The sequence below is a fragment of the Muntiacus reevesi genome, chromosome 6 (assembly GCF_963930625.1).
Source record: "Muntiacus reevesi chromosome 6, mMunRee1.1, whole genome shotgun sequence".
NCBI lineage: Eukaryota > Metazoa > Chordata > Mammalia > Artiodactyla > Cervidae > Muntiacus > Muntiacus reevesi.
In genome coordinates this window covers 61,338,967-61,365,811 of record NC_089254.1, presented here as the reverse complement: position 1 = coordinate 61,365,811, position 26,845 = coordinate 61,338,967, and the positions used below count along the sequence as shown (strand labels likewise).

The following is a 26,845-nucleotide window of genomic DNA, read 5'->3' as shown; positions in this document are numbered from 1 at the left end:
ACTCTCTAGTGTGGAAAGATAACCGAACCTGTGTTTTTAGATCCTCTGAGAAACACATGAAATACACAGAGGAAAGATAAACCATCTAGTTGTGTTGTCCTTCATCCAACCTGAAGCTGTTTGCTTCCTCCCACAGTTCTCGACCCTGGATGCCCATCAGATCACCTGGAGAGTTTCAGATTTACTGATTCCTAAGCCCAACCTCCAAGAGTCTCAGAAGTAATCTGCTGTTCTAAGGTGGAGCCCATGCATCAGTGTTTGTGACATCCAGTGATTCTAACTCATAGCCAGATTGAGAAACACTTGTCTCAGAGATGGAGTTTGTTTTGAGAATTAGTCAGCTTGTACTTAAGTTTTGAGAGCTGCTTGGGGTGGCTAACGGGGATTCCCTGATAGCTCAGTTGGTAAAGAATCTTCCTGCTGAGGCAGGAGACCCCAGTTCGATTCCTGGGTGGGGAAGATCCGCTGGAGAAGGGATAGGCTACCCAATCCAGTATTCTTGGGCTTCCCTGGTGACTCAGCTGGTAAAGAATCTACCTGCAATGCGGGAGACCTGGGTTCAATCCCTGGGTTTGGAAGATCCCGTGGAGAAGGGAAAGGCTACCCACTCCAGGAATTCTGGCTTGGAAAATTCCATGGACTGTACAGTTCATGGGGTTGCAAAGAGTCAGACACAACTGAGTGACTTTCACTTTGGCAGTTAACGGGATCTGGTCATCACATATAAGAGTGGCCAACCCTTGCCCACGTGCTAAAATCTGTCACAAGAATCGAACCCACGAAGATCTATTTTGGGGAGAGGTAATAACAGTATTTGTAAGAGAGGTGTGGATTTGGGGTGTCACAGAACTGTGCTAAGCTATTACCAGCTGTGAGATCCTAAGGAGATAATCTGTTTTGGGATTCAGGATTTTTGTTTTATATAAAATGGGGAAAATGGTAACTTGTTGCAGGGAGATTTTAAAGTGGCTATAACTGAGATAATGTATGTAGGGTACCTGGCAACCTCACAGAGTGCCAGTATGTCCTAGGTGCTTGGTATGTGGCTACCATTATTACATAGCACAAAGATGAAAGGTCACCATTGGGAGCCTTTAAGTGGTGGCTTCCCTGGTGGATTTCTTATTACAGTATAGAAAAGTCATGCAATTCCCTGCACAAATGGATTTTACCAATTGAAAAACCTCAGCACACAATGAAGAGATTAACTTAATAAATTTATTTGTGAACATTTGGCAGAGAATACACCACTGTGATTCACAAAAGGCTAATTATCCAAAATGGGCATTTGTGGAAAAAATATATATATATATATTTTTTTTTTTCCCCCCATTCAGTTACCTGAGGGAAACACTTTGCTGAAACCTAGTGCCATTTTAAGCAAAGCAGAAACATCCAGCTCATGTTCTAAACTATTTATACTGTGTACAAATAAGAAGGTTCATTCAATTGTTTTGGACAATGCTCAACCGTAAGTGTAGAATACTGGAGCTCCCAGATTGGAAGTGTGGCCTAGATACCCAACCAGGATGGAAGAAGCTTCAGTCCCTGAACATTAATCTTGATGGAATTAGGAAAATGACAGCAAATGACTCTTGAGTCTTAAGACTCTGCATTTATTTTGCTGAGCCATGATAATTCTGAGGCATGTTCACTGGAAGCCATTCTTGGACCACTGACTCCCTGGTCTTTGGGATTCCTCTTCCTCTGCTTCATTCCATAGATCACGGATCCTCGCTTACATTTCATGAAGATGAGATAGGGTGTCATACACATTTGCATCTCCAGAACACAACCCCAGTACGGCTAACAGTTGGTGCTGAAAAATGTTTACTGATTGAGGAAGCTACTTGGCAGCATACTCACTAACCTTCATAAAGCTCCCATTTACTAAAGAAGAGGTGAAAAACTTAGAACACACACCTGCAGGCAAAGCTGACTAAAATCTACACACCCTAATATTTATCCTTTGCATCAGCAATGCCTTGATACCTAGATTTGCTGCCCACGTTTGCTCAAAGAAGAATGTCAGCAAGTTCCTTTCCTTAGAAAGTTCAAGTTTGGGGTCTGAGCTCTTTCGTTTTACACCAATGCTACAATCTCAGCTCATTTCTACAGGCCTTCCCATAGACTGGAGAGCCCGAGGCACAATTTTCAAGCCCCTCTGACAAATAGGTGAAAAGAGGGGAAGCAATTAGGAAAGGCTGGAAAAATAAAGTCTTTCCTTATTCCAACAACTGCTAGCTATTAAATACCCTGCAATCTCATGATTTAATGGTTAATGGTTTAATAAAAATAATATTTAAATTAATAAAAAGAATAAGAAAGTCTTCCTTCAAGGAGATGATCATCTTTAATTGAGTTCTTTGTTTTCATTTTGTTTGCCCTGGACAGTATGAAGCACATGAGGTATGCTCTTTTGAAGGAAAGAAATATTTAGGAGATCATGCAAGTTTTTTTGCTTGATTTTTTTTTTTCATTAGCTTGTGTATTTCAATACATGTACATCTGAAGATGGGGAGTGTAAGGCTAAATCTCTGTCCTTTGCTCACACCACCAATGACCTCTGTCAGAAGAAGCCTGTGAAGATACATTTATGTAGGGTTCTAGAGCTCTGAAATGCTAAATCACTGCACAACAAATGCGCTTTGCTCTACTCCACAGTAAGAATGGCAACTGGTTTCCCTTAAATGGAGCTCAAGGTAAAAGGCAATTGCAAAGAGACCATGTAGGGGAATCTTCACTTAAAATTCAGACGATGCAGGGGAATTCCATTGACAGAGGCCTCAGCGGGCTACCGTCCATGGGGTTGCAAAGATTCAGACAAGACTGAGCGACTAACACTTTCACTTTTCAGGGCCCCTGCACACCCCAAAATTGTGCTTAAAATGGGTACATGCATAACTGATCTAATCCCAGGCAGAGTAGCAGTATGAAAGAAAGGCCATTCCAATGTGGACTGACATCAGCTTTTACCCCTGAAAGTGAAACTCTGCTAACTGTGGGCAAGCTGTTTATCTGAGTATGCCTCAGTTTACTAATTTGTGAAATGGACATAATAGTACCTTCGTTAGAGCTTGTTGTGAGGATTAAATGGGATAATATGTGTGAGGAACCTACCACTGTCCCTGATATTTGATAGATGTGCAATATGTATCAAAGTATTTATTGTTAAAAACCTGTATTAAGATAAGAAATTACCATTTTTGAAGTTAATCATTCAATAACTTACAATACACATAAGAGTTTGTTTTTGTAAAAACCACATAAGCTTCCTAAAATGTCTTCAGACCTCAGGGTTGATCAGTTCTCTTCTGAGGAATCCTCTGGCTGGACATTTTATCCGTAGTCCCCTAGAACAGGACACACAACAATGTCATTGCAAGCCAGCTGGCATCTCAACACACAAACTCTTTCTACATCAGGCAACAGAGGTTAGAAGCAGAGCTACATCTATTGCCAACACTACCGTGCAAGCCAGCAGCTGCATACACAGGAGCAATCAGCTATCTGCATCCATGGATGATTATGGTACTGTACCTTTCCATCTAAGGATCACTTCAGGAAGTGATGTGACCGAGGCTCCCGGGGGGCATCTGCTTAGAAGCCACTGACTAGACTCCATCCTTAGCAGTCATGACTGGAAGTGAAGCTCTGGGCCACTCCTCCAGTGAGAGCCAAGATGTGCTCAGCTCTCCATCACTTATGGCCCACCCATGGAGCTTGACGGGGTTCACAAACCTCATGGGGTACAGCTGAAGCTGGCACTAGAAAAAATTGGCTGCAGGTGCTATTACTTTATCAAAGAAGAGTCATTTTGCTATAGATGTATAAGGAATCCAGGTGATGTCCCCAGAGCAGTTTCCTGGTGCTGGCGTTTTAGGAGGAAGCTTTCTTAATTTCAGCAACCACACAAGCAGTTCTTTAATGAAGTGGCATCTGGTGGCTTCAGGATTGAAGCACGTGACCAACAAAACTGTCTTGGAAGACAGTCACAGATTTTTCACTTAAGAAATTCTTTAATATACATTATTTGAGCATCTAGAAAAGTAGGATTAATAAAATGAACACCTATGTACTCTCTCAATACAGCGTAATAAAATCTTAACATCTTTCATATTTGTTCAAATATTTGTCTAAAGAGATTAAATAGAAAGGTAGAGTTAAATAACTAATATACCCTTCCATGGGGGCTTCCTTGGTGACTCAGATGGTAGATGGTAAAGAGTCCACCTACAATACAGGAGACCCGGGTTCGATCCATCGGCCAGGAAGATTCCCTGGAAAAGGGAATGGTAACCCACTCCTGTATTCTTGCCTGGATAATTCCATGGATAGAGGAGCCTGGCAGGCTACAGTCCTTTAGGATAGGACTGAGCAGCTAACACTTTCACATAACCGTCTATGATGTTTCTCTCCCCTTTCTCAAGAAACTTATCCAGAATTTGATGTTTATTATTCTAGTGCCTGTAGTCATTTAATGATTGCATTCATATGCATCCACAAAATATTTAATGTTTTTTGCTAGTTTTAAAAGATACTGTAGATTGTATTAGATGGTATAAATCTTATTGGAACTTGTTTTTCTTGCCCATCATTATGTTGAACGTTGCTTGTTATAGCAAAAAATGGAAAACTACCATCAAAAGAAAAAAGATTAAATATTCTGTGGCATATTTGTATAATAGAATGTTGCACAGATGTTAAAATGGACGTTTTTCAAAGAACTAGCCTTATATTTTGCATGGAATTTCTTTTGCCACCCATTAGCAAGCTTTCTTGGAGTTTTCCTTTAAAATACGCCTCTTAAAGCAGGACAGGACTTGATTTTGTTTCCTGTATTTTAGTACCAGCGTTTAAGCCATTTGCAATTATTGTTATTAGCGATACTTTAAATTAATTTTTACTGGAGTATAGCTGTTTTAGAATGTTGTGTTGATTTCTGCTGCACAGGAAGATGAATCAGTGATGCACACACACATATCCACTCCTTTTTGGATCTCCTGTCCATTCAGGTCACCACGGAGAATTGAGCAGAGTTCCCTGTGCTATACAGCAGGTTCTCATCAGTGATCTATTTTATACATGGTAGTGTAGATACGTCAGTCCCAATCTCCCAATTCATCCCACCCCTTCTTCCCCCTCGGTATCCATACATTTTTTCTCTACGTTTTTATCTCTATTTCTGCTTTGCAAATAACTTCATTCATATTGTTTTTCTAGATTTCACATATAAGCGATATTATACGGTATCTGTTTTTCTTTCTGACTTACTTCACTCTGTATTGCAATCTCTTCTTTCAGTATGCCAAGTAATAATTTATTGTATGGATACACCACATTTTGTTAACATATTCATCAGTTGGTGGACATTTAGGTTGTCTCCACTCTTTGACTATTATGAGTAACATTACTATGAATATTTGTGGACAAGTTTCTGTATGAACATATGTTTTCAGTTCTCTTAGGAACATACTTAGGAGAGAAACTGTTGGGTCTTACGGTTACCCTAAGATTAACATTTTAAGGAACTGTCACCCTAGTTTCCCAAGTAGTTTAGTCTCACCATTTTACATTCCTGGCAGCAATTTCTGCTGGTACTAATTTCTCCACATCATTGTCAACATGTGCTATTATCCATCTTTTTAACTCTTGCCCTTCTAGTGCAGGTGAAGTGGTACCTCACTGTGGTTTTTATTTGCATTTCTGTAGTGACTGATGATGGTGAGTATCTTTTCACATTCCATTTGTATATCTTGTTTGGAGAAATGTTTCTTCAAATCTTTTGCCCACTTTTTAATTATCCTGTTTATCTTTTTACTGTTGCATTGTAAGAATTCTTTACATATTCTGGATACTAAATCTTTATACGATATATGGTTTACAAATATTTTCTTCATTCAGTATATTTTCTTGATAATGGAGTGTTTTTAATTTTAATGAAGTTGTATTATCAATTAGTCTTTGGTTGCTTCCACTTTAAGAATCATATCTAAGAAACCATTGCCTAACTCAAGCTTATCAAGATGTCTTCTTCTAAGAGTTTTATGGTTCAAGATCTTTTTTAAAACTATGATTCCATCTCTACAAAGTTTTTGGTATAAAGTCCTCAGGACTATGTTCCAACATTAATTCTCTTTTCACCTGCATTTTACCTTGAGTTTATTCTATTAACTGTGTTTCTCTTTGTTTTTAAAAATGTGAATGCCTTCACGTTTATTTGCTTTTTTAAATTTCATATTTTAGATTGCTTCTTTTGCACATCTCTGTTCTTATTTGGCTTCAACACAATTTTACTTTATTGTTTTTAATACATTTTTATTCCTCCACTTGGCTCTTTGAGTATCCTAAAACATATTTTAAGTTGCTTGATGGCCTGTACCAAGAACTTGTGGTAAAAGTATATTTGCATTGTGGGAGGTAACACATGATGTTGATGAGATTGGAAGGAGAAATAGTGGGCTGATCATTGTTATGAGTGAGGTAGAGGGTATCTGCTAAACAAAGCATGAATTCTGAGCCCAACACCCAAATTGGGACCACTTTAGACTGCCAAACTAAAGCCAAAGACAAGGTGGCTGAAGCTCTGACTCAGAGGTCTTAGAAACCCAGCAGGCCGGCAACAGGTCCCCATTCAGCACATGGGAACCAGGTCAGCTCTGCGTGTTCTCACAGGTGTCCAGGATGACATCAGAGATCCCACCTGACCCAGGAATGTTACGATTTCACAAAGAAGAACAAACACCATCACCACACACTGAAGTTGTTGGGTTTAGAGCTGGTTTCCTCCTGATTACTGTAATCCTAACAGCACAATAACCACAAATAGGGACATGATGAAATGGACTTCCAGAGATTACAGAGCAGGTCTACTCAATACTAACACTCAGTATTAAAAAGCAGTCAGTATAGTTGTATAACTGTACGTTAGTTCAGTTGATATCAATCCAGACACTTAAGATGAGCCTTCTTTTGAGGACGGTTGCTTTCTATCTATTCATAAATTAAACTGGATATGCTCACTCCTACAACAATGCACCCAGCCTCCTAAGCATTAATGAGCACACAATATACGCTTGTCGTCTGAGTGGGCACTGGGACATAAAGGAATGAGACAGTCCTTATCCTTGAAAAAGCCATTGATCAATGGTTAAAGGACTAATAAGCAAATCATTATAAATCAGCACTAAGCCTACCTAGATGATTTGGAGAGACTGCAAAAAGAAATTAACCGGGGAGGAAAGGCATAAAGAGTATTACAGGCAGAGTGACAAAGGAAAGAAAGTTCAAGGGCTGCTCAGTGGACACTGTGTTTCAGTTGTTAGACTGGGTTGTGGACGTGGCAGAGGGTGAAAAAGCAAACAGATATAGATTATATTTAATCTAAGCTGCCACTGATTGTAAAGTGAACTATTATTTCACGTACAACCAAGAAAAAGTGCTGCTAATTCAATTGTAACATGCCAAAGATTGCAAAAGATTCCTATTTCCGAGGAGCTAAAATGCAAGGTACTTTCCCTCTTCGAATGGATGAAATACAGCAATTCCCCAAAGAAGCAACATAAAAGATACATTAATATTAGAAAACAGATTTTTTAAAAGATGAAATAATGCAAACAAAACATGGATATAATTTTTCTTATCAAATTAATGAAGTACTAATATTATCATTAGCAAGAGCACAGTGAAAGGTCAAATATTGCTAAAAGTACAAAATAATACTACCTTTCTGGAAGTCATATTGACAATAACAGGTCAAGAACCTAAATACATACATACTCTTTGAGTCAGTAATTCTACATACAGGAATCTGCCCTAAATCCATACTTGCAGATTCAGAAGAAGATTTATGTATCAGAATGTAAAGTTATTAATGATAACAAGGCATGTTATATAAATGCCAGATTATGGATGAATACAGTTGTCCCTTGTATCTACAGATGTGGAATCTGCAGATACAGAGGGTTAACTGTAGGTGACTTGATCATCCAAGGATCCTGGCATCTGAGTGGAGTCCTGGACCCAATTCCCCATGGATATGGTATATAAATAAATTGTAGTATCATCATGTGAAATGTTAGTCAACTACTTAAATATTTTAAAAATATTTAATAACCTGGGAGAAAGCTCATGGTATAATTGTAAACTTTAAAAGGGAGGAAATAAAGCTGAGATTTGAACCCAGGTCTGTCTCTCTCACCAAAGGTTCATACTCCTCCCCCAGCACCATCTTCCTCTCAAAGAAACACTTGCAAAGCACGTCCAGATGAACATTAAGGAAGATCACAATTCTGCTCTTTCCATCTGTGAGCAGGAGATTGTAGACCAACTATGAATAGGATGTCCATTTTTAGAAGAGCGTTACAAATGGGGATGACAGAGACAAAGCCCTCTGCTAACATAGGGTCGGTTGGATACACAAGGGGCCAGATCGCCGACTTATCAACTGCTAAACTCAACTCATGAAAAACCAGTTCTTTCTGCTGTCTGTGATCACCTAAAATTATGACACAATGCTGTTTACCCACCTGGCAAGGTAAGGTGACTCGTGGAGCTAGTGCTTGGGGCAGGTGAGCCCTGAGAACGCTTCTTTGTGCCTATAAAGAGGAAAAAGAGGATAAGAAAGAATAGGATTGTGGACAGACTTCAGACCAGTAAATGTTCATCTGCAACTTTATCAAATGATCTAAAAGTTTGGGTCTGAAAACAACATTTAGAAGAAGGTTGAGTGAGGTGATGGGAACAGGCCATAATCCATGATCCAAAAAAGCCAAGAGCACAGCCTTCATCTTTGTGCTTTCGAAGGATCTCATTCTCCAGATTGATCTGTTAGGAAACAACACACCTCTGAGCAGGCATGCACTTTAGGATTATCAAGAGAGCGTTCTAAATGTGCAGCTGCCTGAGCGCCACCCCCCAGAGATTTGGTGTTCACTGTACTGAGCTGGAGCTCCAGCATCCGGATTTTTAAAGCCTAGCCCAGGTGCATATGTGCATCCAGAGTGGAGAACTGTTGCTGTGAAAAGGAAAGATTTGGATTTATAAGTAAGGAGTCAGGGGTTTGTCTCTGCTTTGTCCCTCTAGCCTTTACTCCCTATTGGATCTCCAGCAACAGACTTGACTTCTCTGGAGCCTCTGAAGAGCTGTGAAGGTGAAGGCTTCATTTGCAAAAGGAAGGAAATAACAACTACATCAAAGTGTCCTGGTGAGAAACAAATGACTAGAGGTGTGTGAGAGTGCTCAGGAATTGTGGGAGACCACGCAGATTGAGGTTAGTGGGACCTGTGGGTCCCTGCAGCAGGTGACAATGTCCCTATTGGGAAAGGGATTAACAGAGGTTCATCTTAACAGCTCAGTGGGCCATGAGGGAATCAAAAGACAGAGCCCTGGGTGGGGAGCAGGAAGGAGAGAGCAAAACAGATAGAAGGATGAATTATTCTTCAAAAGAATATTTGCATGTGTGTGTGTGCATGTTTGTGTGTATATATATAACTGTATATACACATACACACACACATATATATTATTTTATACATAAAGATACACACACAAAACTCACATACACACTTATACCTAAATACATACATATATTTAATCCATAAATGCAAATATTATTTGATTATTCATTCCTTTACTTGGCCATCCAGAATGGGGTAAAGATGCCTGGAGGCCAGAATCCAGCATCATAGCAGATGCCTGGAGTCTGACCTGGCAGAAATGCAGATAGAATTCTTAGGCAGAGGACAGACATGATTCAATGTCAAGATATTTCTTTAACAAGTTTCCTGTACCTATGCAAACTTTCCATAAAGTCTACTTTCCATGCAGAGGCCTGGTGTGAGTGGAGGTTGTGTTAGTTTGAGTGGATACAGTCATGGGTAAAGATAACTAGAGGACATACTGACTAATCTTGAAATCAGGGGAAGCAGGAACTTGGGGACAGGGTGAGGAGTAAGCTTTCACTACCCTAGAATGCCTGGTAAGATGTGAAGACATACACGAAGGATGGTGTTTGAGATTGTTTCATTTTAGTCTTAAAGAACAGGGTACTACCCTTGACAGTCTGTGTTATAGTTAATTATTATGATTATGATTAGCAGCAGTAGTAGTGTTAACAGTGTTAGTAGTGATAATAGTAAAAATAGAAAACACAACACTAATCCAAACACTTCAGACCCACAAAAGCTGTTAATTTGCATGAGGTGAGAGACGTGACATCTGGCAGAACTTTAGGTCTTCGTTTTTCAGGTTTCATAGACGCCCTGATGTCAGAGTTGGGTGATTTTTTATAAATACGGCTGCCAGGGTCTTTCCTTTTGAACCCATTGAAAGGAAACCTCCAGGGAATGGAGCCCCTTGTTTGCAGGCCAACAGGTTCTCCAGGTGAGTCTAATGATCATCCATCAAATGAGGTGCTCAAACATGTGAGGTAAACAGATTTACCCAAAGTGATAGGTGGGGCCCAGGTCAGGGCGGCCTCACTGCCCAACTCCAGGTGGCTCCGCTCACACTGTGGCCTATGTGATGAATAGCGGAACAGCCCTGATCAAGGGTGCTACCGGGATGCAGATCCACAGCCATTCCTGACCCACCAGGAACAACCCGTGTCCCACTGGACCCGCCTCCACTCTGGGGAAGCCAGTGACTCAAAGTGTTTATCCCTCTACTCACGGGATGCTTTACTTCTCTCACTATCCCTGTCAGACAGGGTTTCTCAACAGATGCACAGGGATATTAGTTATGTCATTCTTCATCGCGAAGGCTGTCCTGTGCATAGCAGTATGTTTAGGAGAACCCCTAGCTTCTATCGCTGAGTGTGAGCAGCACCTCCACGTGTCAATAATCAAAAACGTCCTCCAGACACTGACAAATGTCCTCTAGGAACAAAACTGCCCTCAGTGAAGAACCACTGCTTTAGGAGGGGAGGCAGGGTTTAGGGTTTTTTACTCAGAGCTGCGATTCACAATTTGGCCACTTGGTCATTAATAGTGGTCACTGACACATATCAGGCAGCCACCATGTTCCAGGCACCGTATTAGTTATGGACAAGTAAATGTACATTAGTTGTAGTTGTCTTTCCTGACACTAATTCTCTGATGATAAAATGATTCCTCATTTATGGAGTTTTGGAAACAAAGCCTGTGCAAGTAATTTGCACAAAGTTATTGAATGTTGAGGGACAAAATTTAAGCCAAGATCCTTCAGAGTTGAAACGGAGAGAAACTTTTCTCCATGCCTCTCGTTATTTCTTAAACAATCCATTACCCAGGTTTCCTTCAAGTCCTGAATTCCTAAATTTGCCTACATGTAAGAACAACCCCGGATCATTATTTTAACAAAAAGGAGAAACAAAACCAGACTCCCTCGCCTGGCCGAACACTATTAGGTCAGCATTTCTGGGGGAGCCTGAATGTGTCACAAGTATTTCAGTGACTGCCCTCTAATAGATGAGGATAAGAGGCTTGCAGAAGCTTCCTGATGGGAGGGACTGGCTGTGGGGAAAACTGGGTCTTGTTCTGGTGGGCATGGCCTGCTCAGTAAATCTTTAATCCAATTTTCTGCTGATGGGTGGGGCTGTGTTTCCTCCCTATAGTCTGGCTTATGGTAGGGGTAATGGTGGTAATGGTGACCTCCTTTAAAAGGACTTATGCAAACACACCAGGCCTCCCAGTCCTCCCAGGACTGTTGCAGTCAATGCCCCTGACCCCAGAGCAGGCTACTATTGATCCAACATCGATCCACGCCTCCGCCAGAGACTCCCAAGCGTACACAGGCAAGTCTGGCTCGGTCGCTTGTGGGGTCACTGCTCCTTTCTCCTGGGTCCTGGTGCACACAAGGGTTTCTTTGTGTCCTTCAAGAGTCACTGTTTTCCAAGTCCTGTGGGAGTTCTGTAATCAAATCCTGATGACCTTCACAGTCAGATTCCCCAGGGATATCCAGTCCCTTGCTGGATCCCCAGGTTGGGAAGTCTGTTTGAGCCTAGACTTTTCACAGCAGTGTGAGAACTTCTTTGGTATAATTGTTCTCCAGTTTGTCAGCCGCCTGCCGGGTGACTCTATAGCGGGGTTAATGGCGACCTCCTTCCAGAGGACTTAAGCCACACCCTGCGCCTCCCAGGGCTGTTGTCACTGGAGCCTCTGTGCGCGCAGGAGGCCACTGCTGACTCACGCCTCTGCAGCAGACCCTCAGACACGCAAAGGCAGGTCTGGCTCAGTCTCTCATGGGGGCCACTGCTCTCTTCCCTCAGTCCTGGTGCACACAAGGGTTTCTTTGTGCCCTCCAAGTGTCACAATACAAAAAGGCAAAAGAACAACCCGGGATCATTATTTTAACAAAAAGGAGAAACAAAACCAGATTCCCTGGCCTGGCCGAACACTACTGAGTCAGCATTTCCGGGGGAGCCTGAATGTGTCACAAGTGTTCCAGCTGATTCTGACCTTCAGGGAGGCTTGGGAAATCCTGTGTGACAGAAGTCCCCTTCTTTTCCTCTAACTGCTGGAATATGTGGCACTCTGATTTCCACAGATATGCTCATGAGGCTGTCAGGTCAACTGTGCTGCGATCTAAATGAGCACTTAAGAGCCAGCAAAGCAGCGGATGATGACAAGCTTTCAATGGTGTTAATTACAGACATATAGACATATTTGCTATTGCCAGGTTATTTCATACAAAGGCTTGGCACAATTAAAAAATCACCTATTAGGATACTCCCCAAGTCTTAAGCTTGATGGCTTTTTCTTGGGGTACTGTTTCATTCTCTTGTTGTCTCCTTTGCAGACAGTGAATGAGACAGGAAACTCTGGGGGCCATGGTCAGTGGAAAAGCAGAGCTGCGAGCCCTCTAGCAATGTTGCTATTTTCTATGCATGCCTGATGAAATGCCCAATATATCAGGAAGGGGGAGAAATCATGCACACCTCTCCTAATCATGAATTGTAAACAGGTGGCAGGCAGAGACGTGTAAAATAAACCTGTTGGCGATTTCTCTGGACCATCAGGCGGCCCCATGGAGCACTGGGGGTGGTTAGGCTCTGAGTCAGTCTCCCAGAGGCTCCCTGTTAATTTAGATTGTGTCCCTGAAATTATTTTCCACCCAGAAGCCCCCAAATTACCTCTCACTTTACTCCAAGTTCCATTTGTGGGAATAATATTCACTTACTAAATAATTACTCACTTATGTTTCACTTACTAAAACCCTCCACCCCTCCCCTGCTCCCATTCCCAGGGAAAACATCAGAAACTGAGCTAGGAGACCCACCCACCTCCGGATCAGCTTCCGAACTGTCCACCAACCTTCCAAGCTGGCAGATGCATAGACATCGCCTTGGGATTTATTGTAGACATCTACCTCAGATGCTGCTCGGCAAATGACTCAGAATTCACTCCGTGGGTGCTTTTCAAACCTGGCTCCAGATTAGGATGGTCTGTGAGTTTTACAGAGACTATGCTGATCCCTGGGCCCTTCCGCTAGGAATGATATTTCAATGATCTCTGGTGGGGCTCTCGGGAATCTGTTCCGCAGCCTTGAATGAGAAGCAGCCCCCCCCCACCCCCCCCGCAGTGAACACCTATGAAGACATTTCTTTCAGCCGTCGGGGGAGGCACTTTCTACCGAGCAATGGATGTGCTTTGTCTTAATGGATGATATGAATCTTCTAAATGGTTTCTTTTCATTTTCATTTCGGTTTCCAGGAAACTCAGATCCAATTTACAACCTAATGCTGGGAACTGGGGAGGCCCGTTCAGCCTGCATAACTGTCTACTAATGTTCTTTCCCTGGTTAGCTCTCTCTACACAAGCTCGACTTCCTGCCTCTGGTTTTATTCTGCATTCTTCATTTAAAAAAAAAAAGTGGTTAAATTTATGTGATTTTAGAATTCTGAAATATTTTATAAATGAGGTAAGGAACATAAAAACACAAATAACTATATCAGTCCTGACAATGTGCTAAGTTCCATTTTCCTCATCTATAAAAATTTAAAAACACTGATTTTGGGACATAGCTGTGAGGACCAAGTGAAAGTACTTAGCAAACTGTGACATGCGATGGAGTGTTTGTCATTATATTCAAAAGAAAATGTGTGCGTGTGGGTGTGTGCAGGAAAGTAATGCAGCTAATGTGCCCTCTGAGCAAGAGAAGCACTTTAAGGTCACACATTACACTGTCCTTTACCAACAGCATGTGAATGTTCAAGAAGTAAATAGCCCAATCAGTCAGCTCGGGGCAGAAATGTCATCACTGCAGCCTGTATGACTGGAAGTATCTTTTGACAAACAAATAGCTTTCAGATATTTCAAATTAATGTCCTTGGTTGGTTTAGCTAAAGGGCAATGAATCCAATTCATCAGGAGTCTGGAGAAGAGGACAGTGATGGAAGTGACAACCGAGGCTGCCTGCCTGGGGGCAAAGATACACACCTAAAACTCAGGATGTGAGGTTAGCATTTAATCCAATGATTGGCAGCCTGACCTCAAACAAATAATTTCCCCTCTGCAAAGTAGGATTAGCACAACCAGGTCCAAGCCTGCTGGGAAAGGGTGATTTAAGAGCCCCTGAGACCCAGTATCATCATTTGTCATATAACAATGCCGCTACAACACAAGGGGTCCCAGGATGAGGTGGGTGTTGGGGGATTAAAGTAGGAAAAGTGTCTGTCAGACCACTTTCTTTCTTTTAGCATATTGCAATGTCTGCCTTTAGGATACACTCATCTTCTGATAACCATTGCTGAGAACATCCACCAACACTCTCTCTATGTTCCATTTGGGGACGGAGGGTGCCAGAGATCAACAAGACAGAATGAACGATCATCTTTACTCCTCTGCAGCCTTGACAAAATGGCCTCAAGATAAGTCCACGTTCTGCTTAGGCCTGTGGAATCTGAAAGTTTGGAGGACTCCAAACTCACCTCCTGTGCTTTCCTAAGAGTTGTTTTCCAATAGTGGATAAATCAGAGCAGCATAGTCAGAATGTCTGATAACATTTCTCCTCCACAATACAACCACCATGAATACCATGTTTGCTTTTGGGGGACTTGATCTCTGTTGATCACAAAGAACAATGATCAAAAACACAAGAGCTATTCAGCTATCAAATATTATATGCTATTTTGATATAGCTGTTTTAATATTTAACTATGACTTGGGATTGGACATATGAATAAGCAGTCTGAAATAAAGGTCCATGACCTTTGACCCAGTATTCTAAGAATTTTTCCAATGGAGGTATTCAGAAGTATGACAAAGCCCTAGGTACAAAGAGCCCTGTTGCTGTTATTTACAACTGCAGAAAATAAAAGCATGTAACTTAACTGTCCAACAGCAGAGAGGTCGTTAAGTACACTGTGCCACAGCCACAAAATGAAAACTTACAAAATGGGATAATGCTTACAATCCAATGTTAGGTGAATAAATCAATATAAAATTAAATAAAATACACTGTATGGCCTCAACTGTGTAAACACACATAGCAAAAGACCATAAGGAAATAGAGTAAAGAACTGACAATAATTGTTGCATGGGGTATTACAGTGATTTTTATTATACTTCTCTATATTTGTCAACATAAATTGTTTTTTTCTTTTTGCTTTCAGAAAAAAAGAAATAAAAAAGAAACACGTTTTAATGCATGACAAACACATCTGCTTGGGAGGAACACCACAGCCTTTAATCAGAGTAATAACCCAGTGGAGTTACTGCACAGGAACAATATACAGAGGTGGCCTAGACAAGGGTGTAGTAATTGTGTAATATGACCATCACCACTGAGGGGTGCCTTTTAGGGGCTGGTTTGAAGGAGATAGGCTGGACACCATTCATGTATATATGCTCACAAACAGGAGTACTGACTATTCACTAGTCAGACTCCTTATAATTGTCGCTGGAGAGCAAAAAAACAATGTCAGGTAGACTTTTAAAGAGAAGGAGAGGGGAAAAAAAATGTTTGGAGTTAGAAAACTAGCATTGTAGGAGTGTAAAACCATATCATGGTACCCAGAAGAAAATCAAACATATGAAAGCCAGTCTAATTCCTGGAACACTGACATTTCTTATGCCTCCAAGGAGTTTCTGAGAGTCCATCCACTCTTTTCTCAAAAAAGATTATATGAGATGTGATATACTGTGTATGTCTTCAGCGTGCAGGCAAAAGAACTTGGTACCTGGGTACCACGTGGCATTTGGAGGAATACAAAAGAGAGAGATGGTTGAGTGAGTCTGGACAGTCTCATATCTGGGTCAGAACATGGACAGCAATGAAAAATATTAAAATGAAGAGAAACAGCCTTTGCATTTTTCAAATTCCAATAGAGAGGTTAACTCATTGTTTTTATTTGGTAATCAGAACATACAAGTACTTATTCATCACTAGATGCTGGGGGAAAATTATACATTGAGGGACTGTCAGCCTTCATCTGTGCAATAAAGATTTACAATAAACACATAATTTATTGAGAGCAGTTTAGCATATTCTGTTTTACATGAATCCCTGTGATTTATTTTTGCATTTAGAGATGTAATGCTATGGCATTTCAATAGTTTCTTTTAGTACAAACGAGCATCATGAGGAACAAAACACTCTTCTTTAGAATGGATGGTCATTCTCTCGCAAATTTCAACCTGCATTTTATCTACTAGAAACATATTTCACATCACAGAAGTACATTCTATTGCTGCCATAAAACACGAAGTCCATTTCATCATCCTCACTTTTGGAAGAACTTTCTCAGAACATATCCAGAAATGCCTTCCTTATTCCTACAAAGAACTATTTATTCAGCATGATCTGGATTGAGGTTCAAGATTTTGATTCTGCTTGCCTCCTTCTTTTGAGTCTTATTAAATATTCCTGATTTTAATCCAGACATCTCCCCCAATATCCAACCAAACAGTAGCAAAATCTAAGACTGAGGAGATGAGCTGAGTTATCCATTCATACATGGTCAGTGCCCTAATGAAAAAAAGGTCTACAGACCCATGGTGAGGACATAACATCCTAAGGAGCAAAACTCTGCACAAAAATTGTGCCCTAGACTAAGGGGAGATAGTAAAGTTGTCTTGTTTAGTCACTCAGTCGTGTCTGACTCTTAACCCTATGGACTGTAGCCTGCCAGGCTCCTCTGTCCATGGGATTTTCCAGGCAAGATTACTAGAGCGGGTTGCTATTCCCTTCTCCAGGAGAATCTTCCTGACCCAGAGGTGGAACTTGCACTTCCTGCATTGCAGGATTTTTTATCCCTGAGCCACTTTATATTAGCTCAAAGTGAGTCACCTTGCTTTGGGTAATTGATCTCCGATGAGGATTTCCTTCTTCCTGCTTCCTTTCCCTAAACTATTCCCTCTTCCCCACCTGCCCCAACCTTATCCCTGGCCCACAACATGTCCTCATGTGGATTACAATGGAACAAGATAATCTTGTTTTTTCCTTATTTTGTGTTTCCATGTGCTAAAAAGATGCTGCAAGCAGAATGACTTGCCTGGGCAGAGGCAAAAGAAGGAATTTGCAAAAGGTAGAAAAATGAGAGAAGAAAATAAGGGAAAGGTGAAAAAAAGGGTATGAAAAAGATATAGGGAGGAATCTGGCTGTACAGTGGGCACCAGAGTTGATAAAAACCTAACCGAGCTCTACAAATGAAAACAGCAATTATTTTTAAAAATTTTTTACAGCATATAAAATTGTATAAAAATATCATCAAAGCAAGGAAAAAAGGAAAATGTGTACAGTTCTATCTCTAGAATCAGTTACTGAACAATACCTATGACTGTAGATTTTTTTTACCCTAAATCTATGTATATTGGTATATGACTATATTCTGTACCATCACACATATACCCATCCAAAGACAAGGACAGTAGCACACAAATACCTACTCCAAGATAGATCAGCACAGAGAAGCAAAAACTATACAAGAATACGCCTCCAGGGCAATCTATTTAAAAGATATTCCATAGCCATTGGGTTTCTGTTAGTTCAGAAGCCAGCTCCCATGAAGATACACAGCTGTGGTTCAGGAAACATGACTGAAGCTGACCAAAGTTGACTGCCTCCAAGATGGCACTGACCGGCCTACCGCAGCCAGCATTTTATTCTGAGATGGTGAGATCTCCGCAACAGAGACCCTGAGTGCAGCGAAGGGCCCACACTCCACCCCCTGCTTCTCCTGGTTCAGTGGATATCCACCTAGGCTGGGTTCAAGTTAAGTCAGCCACTGTCAGTGACAATCCATTTCTGCTAGAGAACAGAAGCCAGAATAAATGTCAATTCATTTCAAATATGTCTGCCAATATTTTAAAGAAAAAATGGATGAGGTGGAGGAGCATTAATTAAAAATCAGGAATTAATAATGTTTAAATTGACATTCACGAATCTTTCAGTCTGGGTTTCCCTACTGCACCCAGACTGAAACTGTTCAATGTGAAAACAAGCTTTTTTTTTTTTTTTTGATGAAACAATTCTTATTTGTTGTAGATTTCCTAGAGGAGCATCCAGGCTTTTGCAGATGTCCAATAAAAACATGCAGAGGAATTCTTCTCATTTTTCTAAACTTCCCTAAACCCAAATTCACTTATTAGATAAACCCTGTCTAAGGTTCTATAGGCTTGGTTACCAGTTCTAGTTCTACTGTCATCTCTGTGCCCACCAGCACTCTCGATGAGAGGAAAACCTTAATAACTGAAATCTGGTCTTGGCGGGTAGTGTGTCTTTTGGTTCTCGGAGCGATATTTTATACAAATATAGTGCTGCTCATTACAATTTTTTCATTGAGTTCATATTCTTAAATGATAATGAGGCCTTTAATCGTGGATCACTGTCAATGAATTACAAATATTGCTTTCCACTTATTCATACAGAGGATCCAATATAATATCATTATTGCAACATTATTTCTGTAACATCCAATTTTGCTGTGGCTCAGTACTATGGTGACCATAATATTGGCAGAGCACTGATTTCCCACACTGCACATATACAACCTTTTACTCACTTCAAGAAAGCCTATTTCGTATTTCAAATGTTACAACTTGGATTATAAATAAATCCACTGCTAACGGTGTCATCATCCCTTTGGAAGAGCATTTTCATATAATCCTGTTTTGGCTTGCTTTTCGATTTTTCATTTGTTTGCTTTTCTTAAACCCAAAGACCATAAAGAAGTTTTAGTTTTTTTTCTCATAAACTTGGCTCTGATAATTTTCCCTGGACTACTTTCAATTTCCAGTCCCTTATAAGAAGTTATTTGTGTCACTAGGGTATGTCAGCACACACTTAGAAGATAAGCCTTTAGCAATGCGCCTGATATCTTGAAAACACTGAATGAATTTTCAGGCAAATGTGAACTTTGTTTGCACTCACAGGTGGCTAGTGGAATTCAGCTGGACAGTTCTGCATGTGTTTCCTGAAGGCTGCCTGTATGCCAGCACTGCGCTGGGCCAGTGCTGCAACTCCTGTCGGGGTGTGTGGAGATCATGGAATCAGAATGAAGTTTACTCCCTGAAACCCCCTTTATTGGGAAAATAATACTACATACATAGGTTTTAATCTCAGAATCTTCTCTCCTTGTGAGAGAAGATTTGGGGCCTTTCTTTTCTTTTCCTCTTTACTCCATACAGAATGCTATGAAATCATTTCTATCATGAAAGTCTCTGTTCAGAAGTTAAGAATAGAAGAAAATATAGTACATATTCTTCCTATTTATCTATCTAAAGAAAAGTGATCCATGACAGAAGTGATATTAAAAAACCAGTATGCTTATTTCTAAAATATGGATTGGTCTCCATAGTTTTACCTGCTCTCTGTCTCACACTCTGTGATAATATTGCTCTCTTTTTATTTTTCATACTTACTAGAAGCATCATTTCAGGTGGAAAATATAATGTGATAGTTTTAACTCTGAAAATGGAATGAACAGGGGCACTGCATTGTTTTTCAGCTCTGAGATGTTTAGATATCATTTTATTGTCTAAACATATCAGGTCCTTAATGTGATCCTGTCTGAAGTCTTCAAGGGTTTTTCAAAGCTCCAGGAATGAAAAGGATAAAGAAAGAAAATCCACCTGAATTTAATGGGTTAGAAATGAATCTCTTGCCTACTGCCATAAGCAACTAGGGCTTTAGAAAGGTTGGTGTGAATAAAAGTTAGAACAAAGTCCTGCCTCTGGATGGGTCATTATGAGACCAAAACGTACCACATCAACAAAATGCGGCTATAAAGCATTTGGTGACATGGGGACCCAAACTCCAGGGGCTAAATCAGGGGCTACATGTCACTTTCCACCCAGGAACACATAGAACTGGTGGTTTGTCACTGGTGGGAATGTCCCTCGTACTCTCCCCACATACCAATTAATTCTGAACTCAGGTGTGTAAGTCTTTGCTTGATATGTGACAACAGAGTAAGATGTCATAATCCATGCAATGGAAAAATGTGCATCCCACATTGCTATTCAAATTGGAGGAAGCTGTCTTTGTCAAAAGAAGGGAAAAGACAACAGAGAGTGAGCTAGAACTCTGGAAATACTGGTGTTACAGGCAATACTGATGGCTTACCAGCTCCAGTATCAATTTATAGCACTGTAAGACATTTTTAAATGATAAAAACAGATAATTTTGCTTTTTTATTCAATGTCCCTTCAAAACACTTTTTTTTTCTCTATCAAGAGTTTCTTTCTTAACAATCAGGAACTGACATCTCTGGAATGGATTTTGACTCAAAAGGGAACATTTGTCTAAAGATACCAATGTCTTGGTACTTTACTTTCTTTTTTTTAAATTTTTTTTATTGAAGGATAATTGCTTTATACAATTTTGTTATTTTCTGTCAAACCTCAGCATGAATCAGCCATTGGTATACATGTATCCCCTCCCATTTGAACCTCCCTCCCATCTCCCTCCCCATCCCACTCCTCTAGGTTAATACAGAGCCCCTGTTTGAGTTTCCTGAGCCATACAGCCAATTCCCATTGGCTCTCTATTTTACATATGGTAATGTAAGTTTCCATGTTACTCTTTCCATACATCTCACCCTCTCCTCCCCTCTCCTCATGTCCATAAGTCAATTCTCTATGTCTGTTTCTCCATTGCTGCCCTATAAATAAATTCTTCAGTAGCATTTTTTTCTAGATTCTGTATATATGCATTAGAATGATATTTATCTTTCTCTTTCTGACTCACTTCACTCTGTATAATAGGTTCTAGGTTCATCCACCTCATTAAAACTGACTCAAATGTGTTCCTTTTTATGGCTGAGTAATATTCCATTATGTATATGTACCACAACTTCTCTATCCATTCATCTGTCGATGGACATCTAGGTTGCTTCCATGTTCTAGCTTCCAATAGCCACATTGTTTTTAAAAGTGAATTTTAATAGTATAGTTTAAATCGTCCGTGAAGCATATATGACTGTTTACTATTGCTATACTTTCAGCTCCTCTGTGAGTGAATGAGTGAAGTCACTCAGTCGTGTTCGACTCTCTGACAACCCATGGACTGTAGCCTACCAGGCTACTCCATCCATGGGATTTTCCAGGCAAGAATACTGGAGTTGGTTGCCATTTTCTTCTCCATCAAAATAAAAGTTACATGGAGCTAATCTTTTATCACACCGAGAGGTCCAAGCAGAGTGATATCCTGAATAAAATTCTCTTCCCACTTTTTTCCAGCTAAATTAATGACTTAAAGCAAATGAAAAACATTTCTGTCTTTGTTGGTGCTAGAAAAAAATGGCTATATTCCTATTTTGTTTTCAAATATTGTTTAGTCTTGTGTGTTAGAGTATAAAAGGGAAGCTGTAGGCATTGTATTTCGACTGACTGCAAAGCTGTATGTAGAAAAATACAGAATTGAAATGAGGTCAGAGGTTCAAGTTCCAAGGTCAAGAACTGACACGCACTGGTTGTATTTCATGCCTATCTAAAACCATCTCAAACAGCACAGTTTGCAAATCAATGTCCCATGCACTGAATGGGGTTCAGAGGCATGTTTTCTTTGGCTAGCACTGTGTTTATACATTTCTGAATTAGTTGCCAATATTAAAAAATTTTGGAGAGGGTTTATAGAAAATCTTAGATATCTTGGCCCCTTTTTCCTACCTAATCTCGCAGCTGCCAGCCACTGCCCCCATGGGGCAGCACACACCCTCCCCCTTCCTCACAGCCCCCACTGCCTCTCTGATACCCAGGCCCCTGACTGACTGCCATTTATCACAATCACTCTGATATTATGGCTTGTTTCACTCATTTACCTGACCTGCCAGGCTTCTGATTTGAATGTGTAATCACTTGATTTACTGTGGTCACTGTTAGGAAACGAGGAGGAGCAACAGAAAAACCTGTGTTCTTACCAAGCAAAACGTAAATCTGACCTAAGAACCCTGCTGGAGTATCAGTACACGACTGTACTCTGTACCACAGAGTTCTCCAAAGCTTTCTGTTGGGGAATATTTCAGTGAGACAAAAGGCCTTGTAGACTATATATGCAGTCTCCTTCTTTCTCTCTGAATACCAGCATTTTGCCTTCACATTGAGAGGATTTTTTTGAGTGTCTGTCTTTGTGCTTTTTGAATGTGGAAATTAAATTTGCAAAGAGTAATATACTTAAGACTATCGTCTAGTTCTCTCTGTTCCTCTCTCTGATCCTCCTCCATCACCAGCATATTCATGTGATTTATCCTTAGGAAGGCCTCAAAGATTCCCTTGTGAACTACAACCACACTGTAAGGATCAGTTTCATCCAAATCACACCATTTAAATCTACAAAATTGTTTGATTTGCACTCCACTGAATCTCATGTGTGACTTGGTTTCAGGGGGCTGTATTTTTATTCTCTTTCAGGGCTACATCTACTATTCTTATTTTTGATTTGTGCTATTAATTGTCTCCTATCTTGTATTTCTAAAGGCTCATTAAAATGAAAAAAAAATTATTGAACATATCTCCCTGATACTAATTCCCTTAGTGCTTCCCTGAATAGAAAGAAGTAATGAAGTCAACCATAGATATTCAAAAGAAGAGAACCAGCCAGTGGTAAAAATTTCAGTAACCACATAGTTATGATACCCAGTGAAAACACTGGGTTTACTACCTGAACAATATGGCCATGAGCTGAAACGTTCTGGTTTATAATAATGAATACACATGTAAATTAAACATCAAATAAAGAAAATCTCCTTTTTTATAAAACAAAAAGAATTTCAAATTACACAAATGGAAAAAAAAGCATGAGAACAATTTCTAAGTCTGAAAGGAAACTGGAGAAAAAAGGATGCTTCTGACTCAGAAAATGAACAACCAGAGACTGAAATTATAGTCTTATCTGTGATGAAGGCCAGCTTGGCTGCATCCACCATCAGTAACCAGTGCAAAAATAACAATATATAAAGAAATACAGTGGCAATTCCTGTGTGCGTGGCTTTCTTAGGCCTCTCTCAGCATTTCCAGGATGTCCACTCCCATCAGGCCAGACAGGTGCCTTGAAAGCCAGGGCATTAGCAAAGAATTTTGAGGAAGTCCCTTCATGTTTCTGTTTGTACAAAAATCAGAATTGTGTTGTTTGCTTGGGCTGTGAAGGGGAAGGGGTGCTCCCCCAGAGTTCTAAGACCTCAAACCGGCTCCCAGGACGTCATCTCCTAGAAGGAGATGGCATGAGAGAAGGCCAAGTGCAGGGGGACTTGTTTTTGAAAGTTGTACAACTTCCCCACATATGGGTCTTTGTGGAAGGAGAAGAGAATGAAGAAGCTCAGCTAAAATGATGCAAGACATTGGCAGCCTCTCTTATTGTCTATGAGGTGTGTTTTACTCTTCTGAATCTGAAAAAAAGAAAAAGAAAAAGAAAAGTGTCAATGCTGCCTTTCCCCCCCTTCTCCACCCTTCAGGTCTGAGAAGAAAATCTGAGGGACAAAAAAAGGGGGGATCAATTACACATTTCAATACTCATCATTGACATCTCCTTTGCAACACAATTGTTCTATTCATAAAGGAGAAATCACAGTGGAGAATTTTAAACACTGGTTACTTTGAAAGCCTTTAATAATACTTGTCTTAAACTAACATATCAAATATTTGGCTCATGCAATATGGATATTAAGACACTTTATTTTGCAATCAGAATGACAATGACTACCAGATTTGGTCAATTTGCCTCCAGGGTCAGCAGGATTGAAATAAATCAGGTTCACCTAATCCCAATCGTTTCCATAAAGCTATGTTCCTCTATCAGGATCCATAGCTATCTGCAGGAAGATATTTCACACCTGACTAGAGACTCCCTGAAGGCAGGGAAAATATCTTTTTTATCTTTATAACTCTTCTTGCATGTAGTGCAATGCCTGACACATAGCATGTGCTTAACAAATACTTCCCTAAAAGATTCAAAGCAAGATGAGTTCCAATTGAAATTACTGAGCAAATGGATAAATCACCTGAATTCTCTTCTGGGCCTAGAGTGAGGTGGTGCAAGTTTTAACAGGACTCATTAATGGAAATAAACAATATTGGATTTTTTTTCACCTGGTCTACTCTGTAACATGCAACCCTCAGTAGACTTGGACAAGATTTCTATAAAGCAAGCAAACAAATATTATTATGGTTGCTTCCCCTAAGTGTTCTGTGCTCTGTAAATCAGCATGCCTCACAGTGAGAGAGGGCTCCCTCCTGTGCAAGGTTCCAGAGGGATAGGAGACTTTAAGAGGATAACATCATCATCTCCAGAAATGTTAGGAGTCATTAAAGGACAAGAAAATTTCCCTTTCAACTTTAAAGGCAAAGATACTCTCCTAAATAAGACTGAGTTGAAATTAGGTACAAACTAGTCTGGAGATAGGAGAGCTCTTTCTGATCTATTGTAATTATGGTCAATTCTCAAATTTTTCAGGGACCATTGATGCAGGCCTCCTGTGGTTCCTCTCTCTTCATTCTGGTCCTATGTGTGTGTACTCTCCATTGGCACCTTCACCCACTTGGGAGAAATAATAGAGAAGAGAAAAACTTCTGGCCAACCACTTCACTCTGATTCTAGCAGGATCAGTGAGAGAAGCTGCCAATTGCCTTACTGGAACTTGCCAGTGACAGAAAGAGGTGAAACAAAAGCGGAAATCAAGGATTAGAAACTTTCCAATGTTTCTGATCATTTCTATGAAGTTTGGCCCAAGGGGGAATTGCAAGACAGGAGTGACTCCTTAATGCTTTGGCCCTGTCATTATCACTCTGGGGTCATACGTAATAAGACTCCTTTTATTTTTAGATGGTTATTATAGTTCCAATCACCTCAAGAGATGTGCCCAGGCCCTCACATGTAAAACTCAATTTTGTTATGACAATACAAGGTTAGGTTTAACTTCTTACTAAATGACTGATTGGCCGGAAAGAAGCTAGAGATAGCTGATATGGATCACTGTTACACCCAGTAACCTCCAGTTAGCCAAAAGCAAAAGTGATACACTTTCTGTGTCACGCAGTCTGGGTATGTAGAGGCCCACTGTCCTGACTGCTGCATCTCAGAGAGGGAAGAGGTCCATCCAGGTGTCAGTAGAACCCAAAAGCCCTTGAGAGGAGGTCTTCCTCCCTTGGCAGTCACTGCTTCCAAATGATATGCGGAGTGGGAGGCTATGAATCTCTACCCTCCCCTCTTCAGCCTTCTGGCCAAGGGATTAGGAAAGGAGTTGGTCAAGGAGTAGCAAAAAGGAGTAAATAAAGGTGGCTTGTATGTTTAAGCTGTGCCTTGTTCACTGTCACTAAATACAACCAACAGGAAAAGAGGAAAACGCAGATACTCTGTGGCTGGGTCGGTGACCTGAGTGACTGTCCCCAGACTTCCCAAATGCATGCTCTCTTTAAATACGAATTTCTTAGGGCACTCACCCTACATTGTCTATTTATAGGAAGATGTTCCATCCCAGACTGTAGACTCCTTGAGGGCAAAGAAAATACCTTATTTATCTTTATAACTACTCTTTAAAAAAAAAAAGTTTTATTGGAGTATAGTTGATTTATAATTTTGTATTACTTTCTGTTGCACAGAACAGTGAGTTATACATATACCTATATTCACTATTTTTTCTTAGATTCTTTCCCCCTATAGGTCATTACAGAGTTTTCAGTAGAGTTCCCTGTGCTATGGAGTATAACTCCTCTTGAATGTAGTACAATGCCTGACACACAGCAGATACTCAGCAAATTATTGTTGTTTCATCGAAAGGCAGAGAATTAAGTATGTGGTGGATGGGACAGACAAAGGTGTAATGATGAACAGGAAATCTCTCTCCAACCCTTTTCTAATCCTGACTTTCAAAGTGTGAAATAAAAATGAAATCATAAGTACACTGATTTTTATAATATATTCAATAGCAAATTATGATATGTCAAAAATGTGTACTCCCTATGAAGAAATAGCCCACTGTGCATGACACTCTGTGGGACTAAGCTCCCAGAGAAACAGCACCTGCCTTCCAAGCGGCTTTGACATGGCTTGTAAATCTCCTCACTCGACTCTTTCTCTCCTGAGCTTCAAATGTCACAGACTTGCTTTGCTGTGTTTTAGTTTTGTGTATTTGTTTTCAATGTAAACTAAAACTGCATAAGCATTTAAAACTAAAACTGGGTAAAACTACAAAGTATATAAAAATGAGAACCTAAAACCAGAGTGTGAGAAATCACTCTGTATTGATCTGATTTACATGACTATTTTTGTTATCGCTGCTTTGAATTCCATTGATTGTAAATTGATGTTGGTTTTTTGGAGGCCACAGAAAGTAGTTAAACTCACTCATCTTTTTAAGAGTGATTGATGAACTGAAATGGAAAATATCTTCACTTGATTTGGGAAAATTTAAGAAAATATCTAAGTAAGTGCC

The 26,845-nt window shown here is 40.3% G+C and overlaps 1 protein-coding gene across 2 annotated transcripts in view; it reads right to left on the bottom strand.

Moving 5' to 3' along the window:
- PDE1C (phosphodiesterase 1C) overlaps positions 1-26,845 on the bottom strand; it is a 502,728-nt gene that overhangs the window by 8,408 nt on the left and 467,475 nt on the right. Inside the window, exons 18-19 of one of the 2 annotated variants that reach the window (XM_065939407.1) lie at positions 8,529-8,597; positions 1,241-3,353 (exon numbers count right to left, since the gene is read on the bottom strand). In XM_065939407.1, coding sequence (XP_065795479.1) covers positions 3,340-3,353; positions 8,529-8,597 — 83 coding nt within the window. In that variant the 3' untranslated portion in view covers positions 1,241-3,339. Of the gene's footprint in view, positions 1-1,240; positions 3,354-8,528; positions 8,598-26,845 lie in introns of those variants that run through there. The other variant, XM_065939408.1, reaches the window with a different exon arrangement.